Source organism: Rhinolophus sinicus, chromosome X (genome assembly GCF_036562045.2).
Source record: "Rhinolophus sinicus isolate RSC01 chromosome X, ASM3656204v1, whole genome shotgun sequence".
NCBI classification, from domain to species: domain Eukaryota; kingdom Metazoa; phylum Chordata; class Mammalia; order Chiroptera; family Rhinolophidae; genus Rhinolophus; species Rhinolophus sinicus.
The window spans coordinates 109,247,454-109,261,060 of record NC_133768.1 but is presented as its reverse complement, the minus strand read 5'-3'; the positions used below and the strand labels follow the sequence as shown (position 1 = coordinate 109,261,060).

At 48.2% G+C, this 13,607-nt stretch overlaps 1 protein-coding gene across 2 annotated transcripts in view; it reads left to right on the top strand.

Moving 5' to 3' along the window:
- Nucleotides 1-2,232: 2,232 nt before the first annotated feature.
- Nucleotides 2,233-13,607, top strand: part of CD99L2 (CD99 molecule like 2) — an 89,778-nt gene continuing 78,403 nt past the window's right edge. Inside the window, exon 1 of one of the 2 annotated variants that reach the window (XM_019753512.2) lies at nucleotides 2,233-2,500. In XM_019753512.2, the coding sequence (XP_019609071.2) occupies nucleotides 2,434-2,500 (67 nt within the window). In that variant the 5' untranslated portion in view covers nucleotides 2,233-2,433. The remainder of the gene's footprint in view (nucleotides 2,501-13,607) is intronic. The other variant, XM_019753513.2, reaches the window with a different exon arrangement.

Here is a 13,607-nt window from a genome sequence, read left to right as displayed (position 1 = left end):
GTGGGATTTAGGTGTCTGCACTGTACATGTACCAGTTAGAACTCCAGGTGTATGTGACTGTCCACTGCATGTTGACTGAGATGGCCTCAACTCAGAGGCTACATGTTCTTCACCTCCTCAGTGTAGCCAAGTATATAGGTTCTGGGGTTCACTCATCAGAGCCTGAAGGGCTCCTAAGGACCATGATCTCCAGTGCTCTCCTGGTACACATGGGACTTCCGAGGCCAAGGGACAAGGGAATGGCCCGAGGCACCCAGAGTTACTGGGAGACTTGAGAGCGTATCTGTAGCCTGGAATACACAGTAACTGCTCAACCTCACAGTAGCCAGTATTTTCTTAGTTGTAACAAGACGAACAAGTAGCACCTTTCTGCTTACCGTGTCCCAGGCTGCTCACTTTCCACCATCTCAATTAATCCTTAGCACAACCTTATTGGGTCCAGCCAGGATTTCAACCCTGCTTGGCTCTGAAGCACATGTTCTTAGCCATTCACCCACTGGGGTTCCTATGGTCGCTTTTGCCCTTTGATACCTCAAGGAACGTTCATTTTACTCCTTTTCCCTCATAAATCATTGAGGTGATACATGAAGTTGTGGGGAATAAAAATAAGGCTAAAATGCCTGGAATATGCCATATACCGTTTCCCCGAAAATAAGACTTAGCCAGACCATCAGCTCTAATGCATCTTTTGGAGCAAAAATTAATATAAGACCAGGTCTCATATTACAGTAAAATAAGACTGGGTCTTATATTGATTTTTGCTCCAAAAGTTCGCATTAGAGTTGATGGTCCAGTTAGGTCTTATTTTCGGGGAAACATGGTATGTAGTGTGTTTCAGTGACTACTAGCTAGTTCTGTTAATTCTCTGGCTAGTGTCAGAATAAGCACTGCCCTGAAAACCCTAACAGTCACTCTTATGTTTTGTTTTTCCTGCCCCGGGGATTCAGAGCAATGGATGGAAGTCACAGGCTCCATCACATGGAGACCCCCGCCTCCTCACTATGACTCAGGGGGTGGAGAGAGCCACTGTGGGGGGTCTCTGGAGGGCCGGGCTGGTGTGCAGCACAGGAAGCCTACTGAAGGTACACTGGGAGGTGGTGGTAGCCCCCCCTCTAAAGAGGATGTAGCCCAGGGCAGCCTGTGTCCAATAATGGCAGGGCCAGGATTGACGCCGCCGCTCCGCAGAGCAGTGGCGCTTTCTTTGTCCTCGAAAGCTGGCTGCAGCTGGAGCCCTTCTTGAGGGCGTTCACGTCAAAGGCTACAGAGGGCAGTTTGCTGTTCAGGGCAGAGTCGGAATCTGATTGCGTCTGGTCCCAGAGATGGACTCCGTTTGCGGAGGTTCATAGGAAAGGACTGCAGCGCGTTTGTCGTTCAGTGAGCACGTTTTACAAATCGACTCTGCAGATGTGAACTTGCACTTTCAGCGCATTCATCAAAGCCTCGGGAGAGCTGACCCTGTCTCTCCTCCCTCATCCCCTGGGCCCGCCAGCGCTCCGGCTTGAGGCACCCCTCACCCTCCCTCTCGCCTGCCGCGGTGTCCCCGGCCTCGGGCTCGTTTCAGCGAGACGTGCTGCTGTTTGCCAACCGTGGCCAACTACGAAAACGGCCCTTTTCTTTAATCTCTGGATTGGGTTCCACTACAGCTTCCTGCAGGGATCAGCGAATGGGCGGGTGGCCAACGTTTCTGCAAAGCAAGCTCCGCTACAGCGACTGGGGCAAGTGCGCGGGTGCTCTGTCCTGGAGCCGCAGCTGGGGAGGTCCCCAGGGAAGGGCCTTTTACAGGGATCACACCAGTTAAAAGGGGAAGAGCTCTGTCCAAGAGCCACCCAGCTGGCAGAGCGCACCTGGCGTGTGCGCTGCCTCGGGTCCTGCTACAGCCGGGGAGGAGTGTCTGGCACACCGGTTGGAAATCACCACACACTCTGGTCGCAGGCGCCTCTGACTGCCCCGCCACTGTTGAGTTACTGCTCCGGGCCCGCAGGGCCCACCTCTAAGACTTCCATTTCCAGGACCATGGTAGGAAGGGGCCTGTGGGCCGCTCGCTGGCGCGGGACCCAACCCAGACCACCTCATCCGCTGGGTGCCGGCCCCTCGCACACCAGCCCCGCCCTCAGCTGAAGACCTGCCTCCAACTGGCGGTCGGGTCCCTTGCGCAGAGGCCCCACCCCGGAGACTGCAGGCTCGCCCCATCCCTCGCGCCGCTGCCGCAGCCCTGCTCGACCTCACCTTGCCTCAGCCTGGCGCGCCCCCGGCGCCAATGCTCATGCGCGCTCTCCCCTCCCTACCAGGTCGCCGGCTCTGGGCGGGTCCTGCAGTGGCGGCAGGGCTCCTCCTCCTGCCGCTCCTCCTCTTTCCCTGCTCCTCCCCAACTTCCCCCTCCGGCGTTCTCGAGCCAACTGTGCTCCTCTGGGCCCACTCCACCTGCTCCTAACCATGGTGGCCTGGCACTCGGCGTTCCTCGTTTGCCTCGCTTTCTCCTTGGCCACTGTGGTCCAGCGAGGTAAGGAGGGAGGGGGGCGCACGGGGACCCCACCCTGGGGGCTCTGCGCCCCAGCGGCCCCGTGGTGCGCATGAGCGACCTGGTGCCCGCCCCTCGGGCCTGCGGCGTAGCTAGCCTGCGGGTGGTGGGGCGGGCGTGCGAGCCGGGATCCCGCGGGGGCTGAGCCTGCTGCGCGATCCACGTGGCCGGAGAGGAGGGAGCGGGACCCCTCCTGGTGCTGGGCTGGAAGGAGCGGGGTAGTACCTCCTTACAGTCCTGAACGAGGTGTCTCCATTGGTGACAATAGCTGTCCCCAGGAGATTGCCTTTGGGAAAACCTTGAAGAGAGCACTCATGCCCTCGAGTGGGGAGTCTCAAAATGTGTTTCGAGGCCATCTGCGACAGAAGCAGCCGGGGAGCTTCGTGGGCACATTCCTCCCCCCTTTGCCAGGGTCTCTACGGGGAAGGTGATGTGTAGGTCTAACCAGCTGCTCAGGTACTCCTGGTGCCCGCCCCAGTTTTCGAGCCATTCGTGATATTTTACCAAGAAGGAGGAGAGAGAAATTCTGTGGAATCAAGGGAGCAAGTTTCCGAGATCCTGACTACTCCGAGTGTGGTCCAGGGCCCACACGGCATCACCTGGGACTTGTAGGAGTGTAGTCACTCGGACCCGCCCCTGCCTTACTGAGTCAGATTCTGCATTTTAACTAGATTCCGGGTATTTTGCATTCAAACTTGAGAAGCCTCCTCTTAGAATAAATGCGGTCTGTGGTTAAAAATAGGGTCTCCTCCGTGTGTACCGGCACAATCTTCTTACACTTATTTATATCCCATTTCCACATCAGAAAAGGGGTTTAAGGAAAACACTGCAGTTGAGCACAGAATTGTGCTCTGAGCTCCCTGACAACGAAAGCAGATTCAGCTAATGGAAAACAAACGAGCTTAGCAGAAACAAAACTTTGCCCTAGTACTGAGTTCCAGCGAGACTTATGTTACATATAAGGAACACTGGAAAACGGGACAGTGCTAGCCAAGGCAATTTTGCAAAAGCTGCAGAAATGTTTCTCATGTGAGCTGGCATCCTGGTGGGAGGAGGAAACAAATACAAACATGGCAATCTATACAGTCTATTGTTAGAGCTATGAAGAAAAATAAAGCAAGTTACAGGGTTGTTGAATTTTCTGTTTTTTCCCTTTGAGGTTAACATTTTAATTTCGTGTATGATGCATTTGTGGGGAAAAGTATAATCATTGAATTGACTTCCATCTAATGATGTGGAAAATTTGAATGTGGAAGCACAAAAAAGGTAGAAAAATGACACTCGCTTCAAGGCTGTCTTGTGAAATTTTTCAACATGGTATGCACATTGAGAAGGCGAGGAATATAAATGATCAGGTCTCCATTTTTCACCACCATGTGTTTCACTAGATGATTTAGGTGGTGGAGGAAACTGCAAACTGGTGCAACCATTTTACAGATGACAAAATGGAGGCACAGAGAGGTGAAGTAACTTGCCTCAGGTGGCAAAGCTAAGATATGATCCGAGACTTGTCTGATTCTACAGTCCTTGCTTTTAAGTACTAGGCATATGCCTTTATACCTGGAGACGACCCTCCTACCTCTGACTGGCCACGTGGCGTTGGGCAAGTTCTCTGAACTTCAGTCAGATTGCTCATCTGTATAATGTCTAACAACTCACAAAGGTGTCTTGAGGGGACCAGGCCCGTATGTCACTCTCAGGTCTGCAGCCCTGTCATGAGCTACCTTCTGAGTGCTTGCTGTGTGCCAGCACTTCACATTATTGTTTTTAATTGTCCCAGTAATTTTTGCTGGCTAGGTATTATTACTCCCACCTTCCACATGAGGGGCCCCTGGTCACATAGCCCGGAAGAGAGAGAGCCAGGATCCTATCCAGATAAGGCAGCTACCCAGTGACCTTAGTTTAATTAAGAAAGCTGAACCAGAAGAAGCTTTGGCTTCAAGGTAGGGACCCAGTTTTCTGGATCTTTTGTGAAAAATATGATGACAAATACAGGCTTTGCATTTGTGGTCTTCTCCAGGGATGCAGGCAGTTTCAGAGTGGCTGTGTCAAAATGAAGAACCACAAAGCAGGTGCTCAGTTAGGCACCTGCTGGCTCTCCTGGAGCGCCGAAGTGGTGAATTGGGGGTGGGGGGCCTGCCTGAGAGTCACGTTATTCTGCTCCGGGTCCTCAGCAGGGAGATGTGACTAAGAAAGCCTGACAGGCCTCAGAAAGGGCACACAGCCTCGAAGCATGATTTGTGAAATCCCTGCAGATGCTGGCAAGTTGATGCAGACTTTAGGCTCCCAGGAGTTTAAAAGGGTGGTTAACAAGTCATCCCTGTTTTAATTACAGATAGGGTTTGAGTCCACTGTGTATTTTACTAGTTTGGGAAACTCCTCCGAGGACAGGTCTGTTGCCTTCATGCACCTACACAAACGGGAAGCTGTTCTTTTGAACAGTGGCGATCAGCTCAGTGGCGCGGATGGGTAGTCATAACAAGGGCTCCATTTCCCCAAGTGTCTTCCACGCACTAGGTCCTTAGTGCCTCACACACATTCCCCCCTCCTAACTACCCTGAAATGTTGGTACGGTGACCCCTCTCGTCTCCTGAGGTCTATAATGGCCGTTTGCCTACAGCCTTGAAAATAACTAAGTGGTAATCCATATCGCAGATGAAAAACATGTGGTCCAGTGAGGTTTAGGACTTCAACTCAGGTTTATCTGAATAACCAAAGCAGGGGCCATGAATACAGATACTTCCAGGGATGAGGCAGGTCAGAGTAATGTGAGAAGTGGTCGATAGTAAATGTGATGAGAGTGCCTACTCCCTTCAAAAGAGGTAGCCCAGCCAATGGAGGGAGGGTGCAGGCTTCGGAGCAAGCCTGCCCAGCACTACTACAACCCGGGCCAAGTCACTTAACTGCTCGGTGCCTTGGTTTCCTCATCTGTAAAATGGGTATAACAACACCATCCACCTCATGGGGTTATTATTAGTATTAAATGAATGCAGTGAGCAAAGCACTTAGCACCTGGCTCCAAGTGAGCCCTGTGTTACTAATTCACATCACTGAAGACATTCTAAGGCACATTAAAAAAATATATATACACTGTGCCAACCTTGAAAACATTAAGTGAAAAGCCAGACACAAAAGTCCACATATTGTATAATCCCATTTATATGAAATGTCCAGAGTTGGCAAATCCATTGAGACAGAAAGTAGATTAGTCGTTGCCAAGGGCTAAGGGGAATGGGGAGTGATTGCTTAATAGGTACAGGTTTCCTTGTGGGGTTATGGAAATGTTCTGGAACTGGCTAGAGGTGATGGTTGCACAACCTTGTGAATATACTAAGAATCACTGAATTATACACTTTAAAAGGGTGAGTTGTATGGTATGTGACTTATATCTCCATTAAAAAAATTCACTGTAGTCCAAGCAGAACAAATGAAGGAGATGGCAGTATGTGACCCCTGAGTTTGGATTGGTCTTCAGTGGCCCTTGGCCTTGGTTCAGCAGGGGAGAGAGCCAGAGCGGAGTGGGCCCTGTTTGGACTGAGTCCGAGTTGTTCCAAGATGTGTGCCTGAGAAGCCGCAAGCCCAAAGAACACACCAGGTAGCTGTGTGCCGGATATAGGTTTATTGACACATGCAGACCAGGGAGTCTCCAGTGGCAGCCGGCTAGAGGGTGGCGCACTGCACGCGGGCACAGAGGAAGCAAGGTAAGACAGGTACAGCAAAACAGAGCATACCGTGGGAGAAATCATCTGGCAGCTCCTACAGGCCGCTCTCATGTACACAGCGTTCCACGGAGCCGGAGACCTTTCCTGCCCGCCCGCTCGCTCATTTGCCTGTGGGCCAGGTCCTTACAGACTCCAACTGCTGGTGGCACTGGTTAGGGTCCAAGCAGAAACCCTGTGGGCGGATTTAGGTTATTGGGGATGAGTCAGATGGACCGTAGGGCCAGCTGCAGGATTGGCTCAGAGCTGCTTAACCCTGCTTACCTGAGTCCAGGAATAGTCCCTGGAAAGGTACATCCTGGGTTGGATTGGGGGGGACCTTCCCTTTCCTGGATGGCTCAGGGTTGCCATGATGCGCCTCAGATAGTCATTGCATTGTGCTGACGGTCTGGGGACTGTTTGCCTTTCAGTCTCACCTGTTTTGGTTTTTGGCCCCTCCCCCACTGTCACAGGTCACAGCCCCATCCCCTCTATCATTTTGGACACGAGGTAACTAAAACCTGCATGTTTGTTGAACAACAACAACACAGAAATCACCGAAAAGTCAGTGCGAGCAGGCACTGAGGAAGGGCCGGAAGCTGCTTCCAGTAGAGATGATGGTGATGAGGATGATGAGGTAGTATGGCTGCTCAGAGCGGCATGTGGGGAGGAGTCAGGATAGATACCTTCCAGGTGCGCTGACTTTCCTGTTCTGGGTTCTTCCCAACCTGCTGTTGGCACTTTTCCTATTGCATGTCCGGTCCTGCTCTGCCCTTGGCGTGTATCCCGGCACCTATTCCTCCGCTGCCCTTCGTGTGCTTGGGGCGGCCTGGCTGCAGGAGTTCCTGTCCCTCAACCTGGACTTTGGCCCTCCCTGAGGCTTGCTCACAGGTCCACTGACTGGCCAATCTTGGTTTGCATGTAAAAGCTTCAAGGCCTTCTAAACACCCAACAGAAAAGAGTGGGGAAATCTTTTACCCAGGTGGGTGTTCCAAACGGAGGTAGGTGGGAATAATAAAGCTCCCGGAGATGTCCACAGCCTCATCTCTGGAACCTGTGACTATGTTAGGTTACAGGGTAAAGGGGAACTAAGGTAGCAGTTGGAATTAAGGTAGCTCATCAGCTGGCCTTAAAATAAGATTCTCCGGGGTTATCCTGGCCAATTAAAGGACCCTCGTCCTTTAAATATGGAAGAGGGAGGTAGAAGAGTCAGGATCAGAGCGATGCCATACGAGAAAGATTCGGCTGGCCTTTGCTGGCTCCGAATATGGAAGAGGCCTCAAGCCAAGGAAAGCACATACTGCCTCTAGAAGCAGGAAAAGGCGAGGGAGCAGACTCTCTCCTAGAGCTTCCAGAAGGAATGCTGCTCTGCCACACCTTGATTTTAGCCCAGTGAGACCGTGTTGGACTTCTGACCTCCAAAACTGTAAAATAAAAGTGTGTTGTTTTAAGCCACTAAATTTGTTGTATTTTGTTATAGCAGCAAAAGGGAACTGACAGAGAAGGTGAAAGGTAGATATCAGTGTCCTCTTGATTCTTTGAAAACTAGCTTGTGATGTTTCTTTACAGTTTCAAATTTGCCATTTTCAATCAATCCCCAATGTGCTCTGAATTCAGGATTTTAAAATGTGCAGAAAATTGGATGGCCGTGGTGATTTGGGTGCAGCAATGAACATTAAGAAGCACCTCAGAATGGCCCTGGAAGGCAGCTGGATTCCTTTAGCTTGGGTTTGATTTAAAATGACTTCACAAGGGCATTAGAGCCTGTGCCTGTTTCCGAGTGCACCCCATTCTGTAGGTCACCTGCAGTGGGGGCCACCGGCTGTCACCCAAGAAGCCTTTTCCACCCCCACCCAAGTCCTGATGGCTGCGACTAAAGCAGGTTGCAGTCTGGGGTCAGTGGACAGGGGATTTCTTATTTGTCCAGGCCATGCCTGCCTCTTTGCTGACGGGGACTATGCTGCCAGCTGACGTCTCTCCCGAGGCAGGTGCGGGCAGAGGACCAGAGCAGGAATGGGTGGCCTGGATCTCCACTCCATTCAGCCAGTTTTGAGCTCTGTTTTTATTAGTTTTGTACCTAGGGCTGCTCATGAGATTTCAGAGTGTAGTGCAACTTTTTTTTATTTTTATTTTATTTTATTAAATTTATTGGGGTGACAATTGTTAGTAAAATTACATAGATTTAAAAAACAAAAACTTGTAAACTGACTTGCACAGAGAGAGGAGTGCCCCTGCTCAGTGAACACCTATTTCAAGGAGAGGCTCAACATCTGACTGGTATCGTGAGGTGGTTCTATTTGGGATTATTCTATTTGGGATTATTTTCCAAATTAGAGGCGGTACCCTCAGCAGGAAGCATTGTGGCAGTGTAGAAGTCATTACCACCAAAATTGTGCCAAGGCACAGATGGGGCTCATTTTGACATTCATTCTCTTTATTTTTATTGCTGCTTCAGCTAGCCTGGGATGATGGAACTAACACAGGGTCTACATTCTAGTGTGGCCCCACCATTTGCTGGCGACAGTGCTCTTATCTGATCTCTGCTTTGTGGGCCTCTAGAATTGTGCCACTAGCTAATTAATTGCTCATGCAAACAGGCTGTGTTGTCAGGGTATTAGCAAAGTTAGGCTCCCTAGAGCGGACGATAATGCAAAAGAGGCCACCTGGTTCCTTGGTTCTGCTAAAAATCCAGGGGCTGATGTTCACACAGCGTTTGCTTGGGCAGAACCAAAGTACTGGCCGAATTAGTGAGCTGGGCTGAGTCCGCATGAATGAGCGCAGGAGGGGCTGCCCCGGGAGCAGCTCTTATTGTGTTGCTTTTCTATCCCTTTGGCTTCCTGCAGGATTCTGTGCTGTCTTGAAGGAGCCCCCCATTTTTTGCATTTTCATTTGTCATTCAGTTGGCTCTGTCATCCGGATCAAAAAAATGCAAGAATCCAAAGTAGTACCTACAAAGAAACCAGTGAAAACCATGTTTTCATCTTTTATGTGTCAAATACGATATACTGCATGGCGTTGTAGTTTGGGGTTCCCGTTAATTCACTCCCAGCACTTTGCTTCCTACCTCTCCCCCAAAACTGCTCCTGGCCAAGGACAGGTGATGTCTTCCGTGTTGCTAAATCAGGTCATCTGACATCTCTGATCACACCGTCCCTCTGGAAGCACTTTCTCCCCTTGGCTTCTGGGAAGCCCCACGTTACTAGTTCCTTGCCTTTCTTCCTCACTGTCCTGACCTCAGGGCTGGTGGTAGTGCCTCGGGTTTAGTCCTTAGTAGCTTAGTCCTCAGGTGGCTTCTTTCCCTGCACTGACTTCCCAGGTGCTTTCACCAGCCTCATCACCTTACATGAAGTCTGATCTGCATGTTTGTGACTCTTCAGTTTCTAGCCCCAGCGCTGCTCTCTCTTGACCTCCAGGCACCTACATTCAAACTGTGCACCCAGCACAGGGGGTCACTGCAGAAATCACAGCAGCAGCAGACTCATGGTGGTGCCACAGATATTTTTAATTTTTGAGGAAAAGGCAGCAACGTCTGTCAGACACACAGACTATTACCACTGAATTGGTTGGATCTAACTACTTAATAAACGGAACTGTTAGGTATTTCTTTGGGCCTGGGGTGTTGTGAAAGAGCCCCTGAGACACTAAGGTAAACTATGGTGTGAACCCAACTGGAAGTCAGGGCAGGGGAAGGCGTTGATGTGGCCCATACTTGTCAGTAGGTCCAGTGTGTATCTGCTAATGCATAAAGGAGCAGTTATTGAGCCAGGAACAGTGTGGGGCGCTGTGGGCAGGACAGAGCACAATAAAGCTTGCACCTGCCCTCAAGGAGCTTACAGTCCAGACAGACCTGGAAGCAACTATACATAGTAACTGTCCTGAGTGTCGCAAAAGAGGTACCAGGATTCATTGTTGCAATGCTGTCTGCCTAGAAGACCTCTGCCCCCCTCCTCCCCATGTTGGAAGTTGTTCTTGTCGTCTATTGCTGCATGATCAACCACGGTAAACCTAGTAGCTGAAAACACCTGTTAAACTTTTAAAAAATTGTGGTAAAAAACATAAAATTTACCATTTGAACCATTTTATGGCAACTCATTGTCATTAAGTACATTCACAATGTTGTATGGCCTTCAGCACTATCTAGTTCTAGAACATTCCATCACCTAAGTGGAAACCTCATAGCCATGAAGCAGTCATTACTTGTTCCCTCCCCCCAGCCCCTGACAACCACTAATTTGCTTTCTGTCTCTACAGATTTGCCTATTCTAGACATTTCATATAAATGGAATCATACAACACATGGCCTCTCACATCTAGCTTCTTGCACTTAGCATGATATGTTCAAGTTTCATCCATGTTGTAGCATGGATCATTCCTTTTTATGGCTGAATATTCTGTTGTACATATATATATATATATATATATATATATATATATATACTACACTTTGCTTATCTATTTATCAGATGATGGATATTTGGGCTGTTTCTACACTTAGGCTATTGAGCATAGTACTGCTGTGAACATTTGTGTAAAAGTCTTTGAACACCTGTTTTTAATTCTGTGGACTGTTTACCTAGTGCATGGCCTTTTATGACCTAGCCTCGGAGTCATGCAGCATTACTCCCACTGCATTCTATAAGCTGAGTCACTTCAGGATAGTCCAGATTCAAGTTGACAACATATGTGGTCCTACAATTAAGTTCGTGAACTTGTTGCAATAATGTTGCTAACCCTTTTTGATATCAGAGGGATTATTCACTATGAATTTGTACCAACTGGACAAACAGTTCACCAAGTTTACTATTTGGAAGTGCTGAAAATGCTGTGTGAAAAGGTTAGAAGACCTGAACTTTTCGCCAACAATTCATGGCTCTTGCATCACGACAATGCACCAGCTCACACGGCACTGTCTGTGAGGGAGTTTTTAGCCAGTAAACAAGTAACTGTATTGGAACACCCTCCTTACTCACCTGATCTGGCCCCCAATGACTTCTTTCTTTACCTAAAGGTAAAGGAAATATTGAAAGGAAGACATTTTGATGACATTCAGGACATCAAGGGTAATACGACAACAGCTCTGATGGCCATTCCAGAAAAAGAGTTCCAAAATTGCTTTGAAGGGTGGACTAGGTGCTGGTGTCGGTGCATAGCTTCCCAAGGGGAGTACTTGGAAGGTGACCGTAGTGATACTCAGCAATGAGGAGTGTAGCACTTTTTCTAGGATGAGTTCACAAACTGAATTGTCCAACCTCGTGTATCCCACCTCACAATGCTCCTATTGTCAAAGAATTTTTAGCCACGATTTAAAACTGGCACACCAATCCACTGAGATGTCAAGGTCCAGATGAAATGGTGCCTCATCCATTGAAGTCTTAACTGCTGTAGCTCTATTACGATGCATAGTTCTCTGACTTTTCTGGTTCTTTATGAAATAATCACCATAATGCATGTTTGTCGTTGTAGTGGTTAATAGCTCAGCCCCATGTCCACCTCTTGATGCCACACTGCTGTCATTAGCTGTTGGGTTATCTCTCCAATGAAGGGGATGGACTCGCTGGCTCTGATGGTCCTTCTATCAGAGATGTTTTATGAGCTTGACCTGGCCTCATTTGCATAGACTTTCTCTGGGGGGTGGAGGAGGCCTTCTCAGGAGAGTACAGCGCCTAGCAAACAGCTCCCTTTGAAGGCACTTGCAGAGCGTGGATCTCCAGGGCTTTGGGTAACCCAGTCATGGTAGGGCAGCCTGAGGATTTGCCTTTCTCCACCTGCAATGATTTCTACATGGAGAAGAGTTATGGAGGGATGAGCACTTTTTGTTCTAGATAGAGATTGTTGAGAGTTTTTCAACCATGGCACTAGTGACATTTGAGCTGGGATAATTTGTTGGGAGGGGACTGTCCTGTGCATTGTACAATAGTTAGCAACATCCCTGGCTTTTACCCACTAGATGCCAGTAGCACCCCCCCAAGTCTTGCCAACCCAAAATGGCTCCAGATAATGCCTAACGTCCCCTGGGTCAGAGATGCCATGGGTTGAGATCCACTACTGTAGACACATATTCTTTGTAATTCCACTCTCCATATTCAGTGTTCCTCATGAATCACTCAAGTTTTCTGTGATCATCACATTGCCTCAGGATGGACGTGTTGGAGTAAATCAGATCACAACCAGTCTTTGTGGATTGGTAGCAGCTTCAGCTGACTCCAGGAGTACACCCTAGGCTCTTGGGGAGCCGTGAGCTTGTCGTTAGATCAGGCACACCGCCAATCTCTTTAGACAGGTATCTTCTGCGTAGATTTCCGGGTGCTTCATCCCACCTTATCTTGTGTTGATCCTCATTAGTTTCAATCTTAGATGGGGACCTTGTCTTTTTAAATACGTCTTATGATTTTCTGAGAACCAGTGAAAAAGAATAAACGGAATAGTGAGCCAAAGACTTGGCCACGCAGTTCATACAAGAATAAATCAAATTGGACAACAAACATGTGAAAAGGCACTCAACCTCATTAGTAATTGGAGAGATGCAGATTAAACTATAATAAGATAAAATGACATACTCTCCAGTAGGCTAAAAGTTATGAAGTGTGGTAATAGCAAATGTTTACGTGGTTACAAGAGTATATGTGCTCTTTGTAGTAAACTTGGAAAATGTAGAAAAGTGTGAGAAAAATGCAAACCCCGTAACCCATGGTTAACCACTGTTAACATTTTGGAATACAGTGTTTCAATAGTTTTTTTCTCTGCGGAAATATAGATTTCACATTATCGTTATTGAACTGTACAGAGGGTGCCAAAAAATACACATTTTAAGAAAGGAAAACTGTATTACAATTATAATACTCAATATATACTGATAACAAAAGATGAATACAAATCACGTGTGACTTCTGCAATTGCAAGAGGTGCTCAAACTTGTTACCATCAGCGTCCAGACACTTCTGATTATGGCCAACTACTGCTTGCGTAACGTTGACCAAAGTGTCCACTTGTATACATTTTTGGGGCACCCCGGTATAGTTTTTCCCCTTTATTGTGAGAAATATAACATAAATGCAGGAAAGTGCAAGGCCTTTAACGAATGTGTAAAGTGAAAATCTGTGTCATCACTAATCAGGTTGAGAAATAGAATGTTGAACACCTGGGTAGACCTGTGTGTGCCTCTCCTGATCACATCACCTCCTGCCCCTCTCACCTCCCCCAGAGGTAACCACTAGCTTGATTTTCATGCAGTCATTCTCTTGCTTCATTTTATACTTCTACCACCTATATATGTAGCTCTAAATAATACAGTTTAGTTTGGCCTGTCTTTTAACATTGTAGAAATGGAATTACACTTTATACAAGCTTTTGTGTTTTGTCTCCCCCCCATCATTGCTAATGATCTGTTGTGT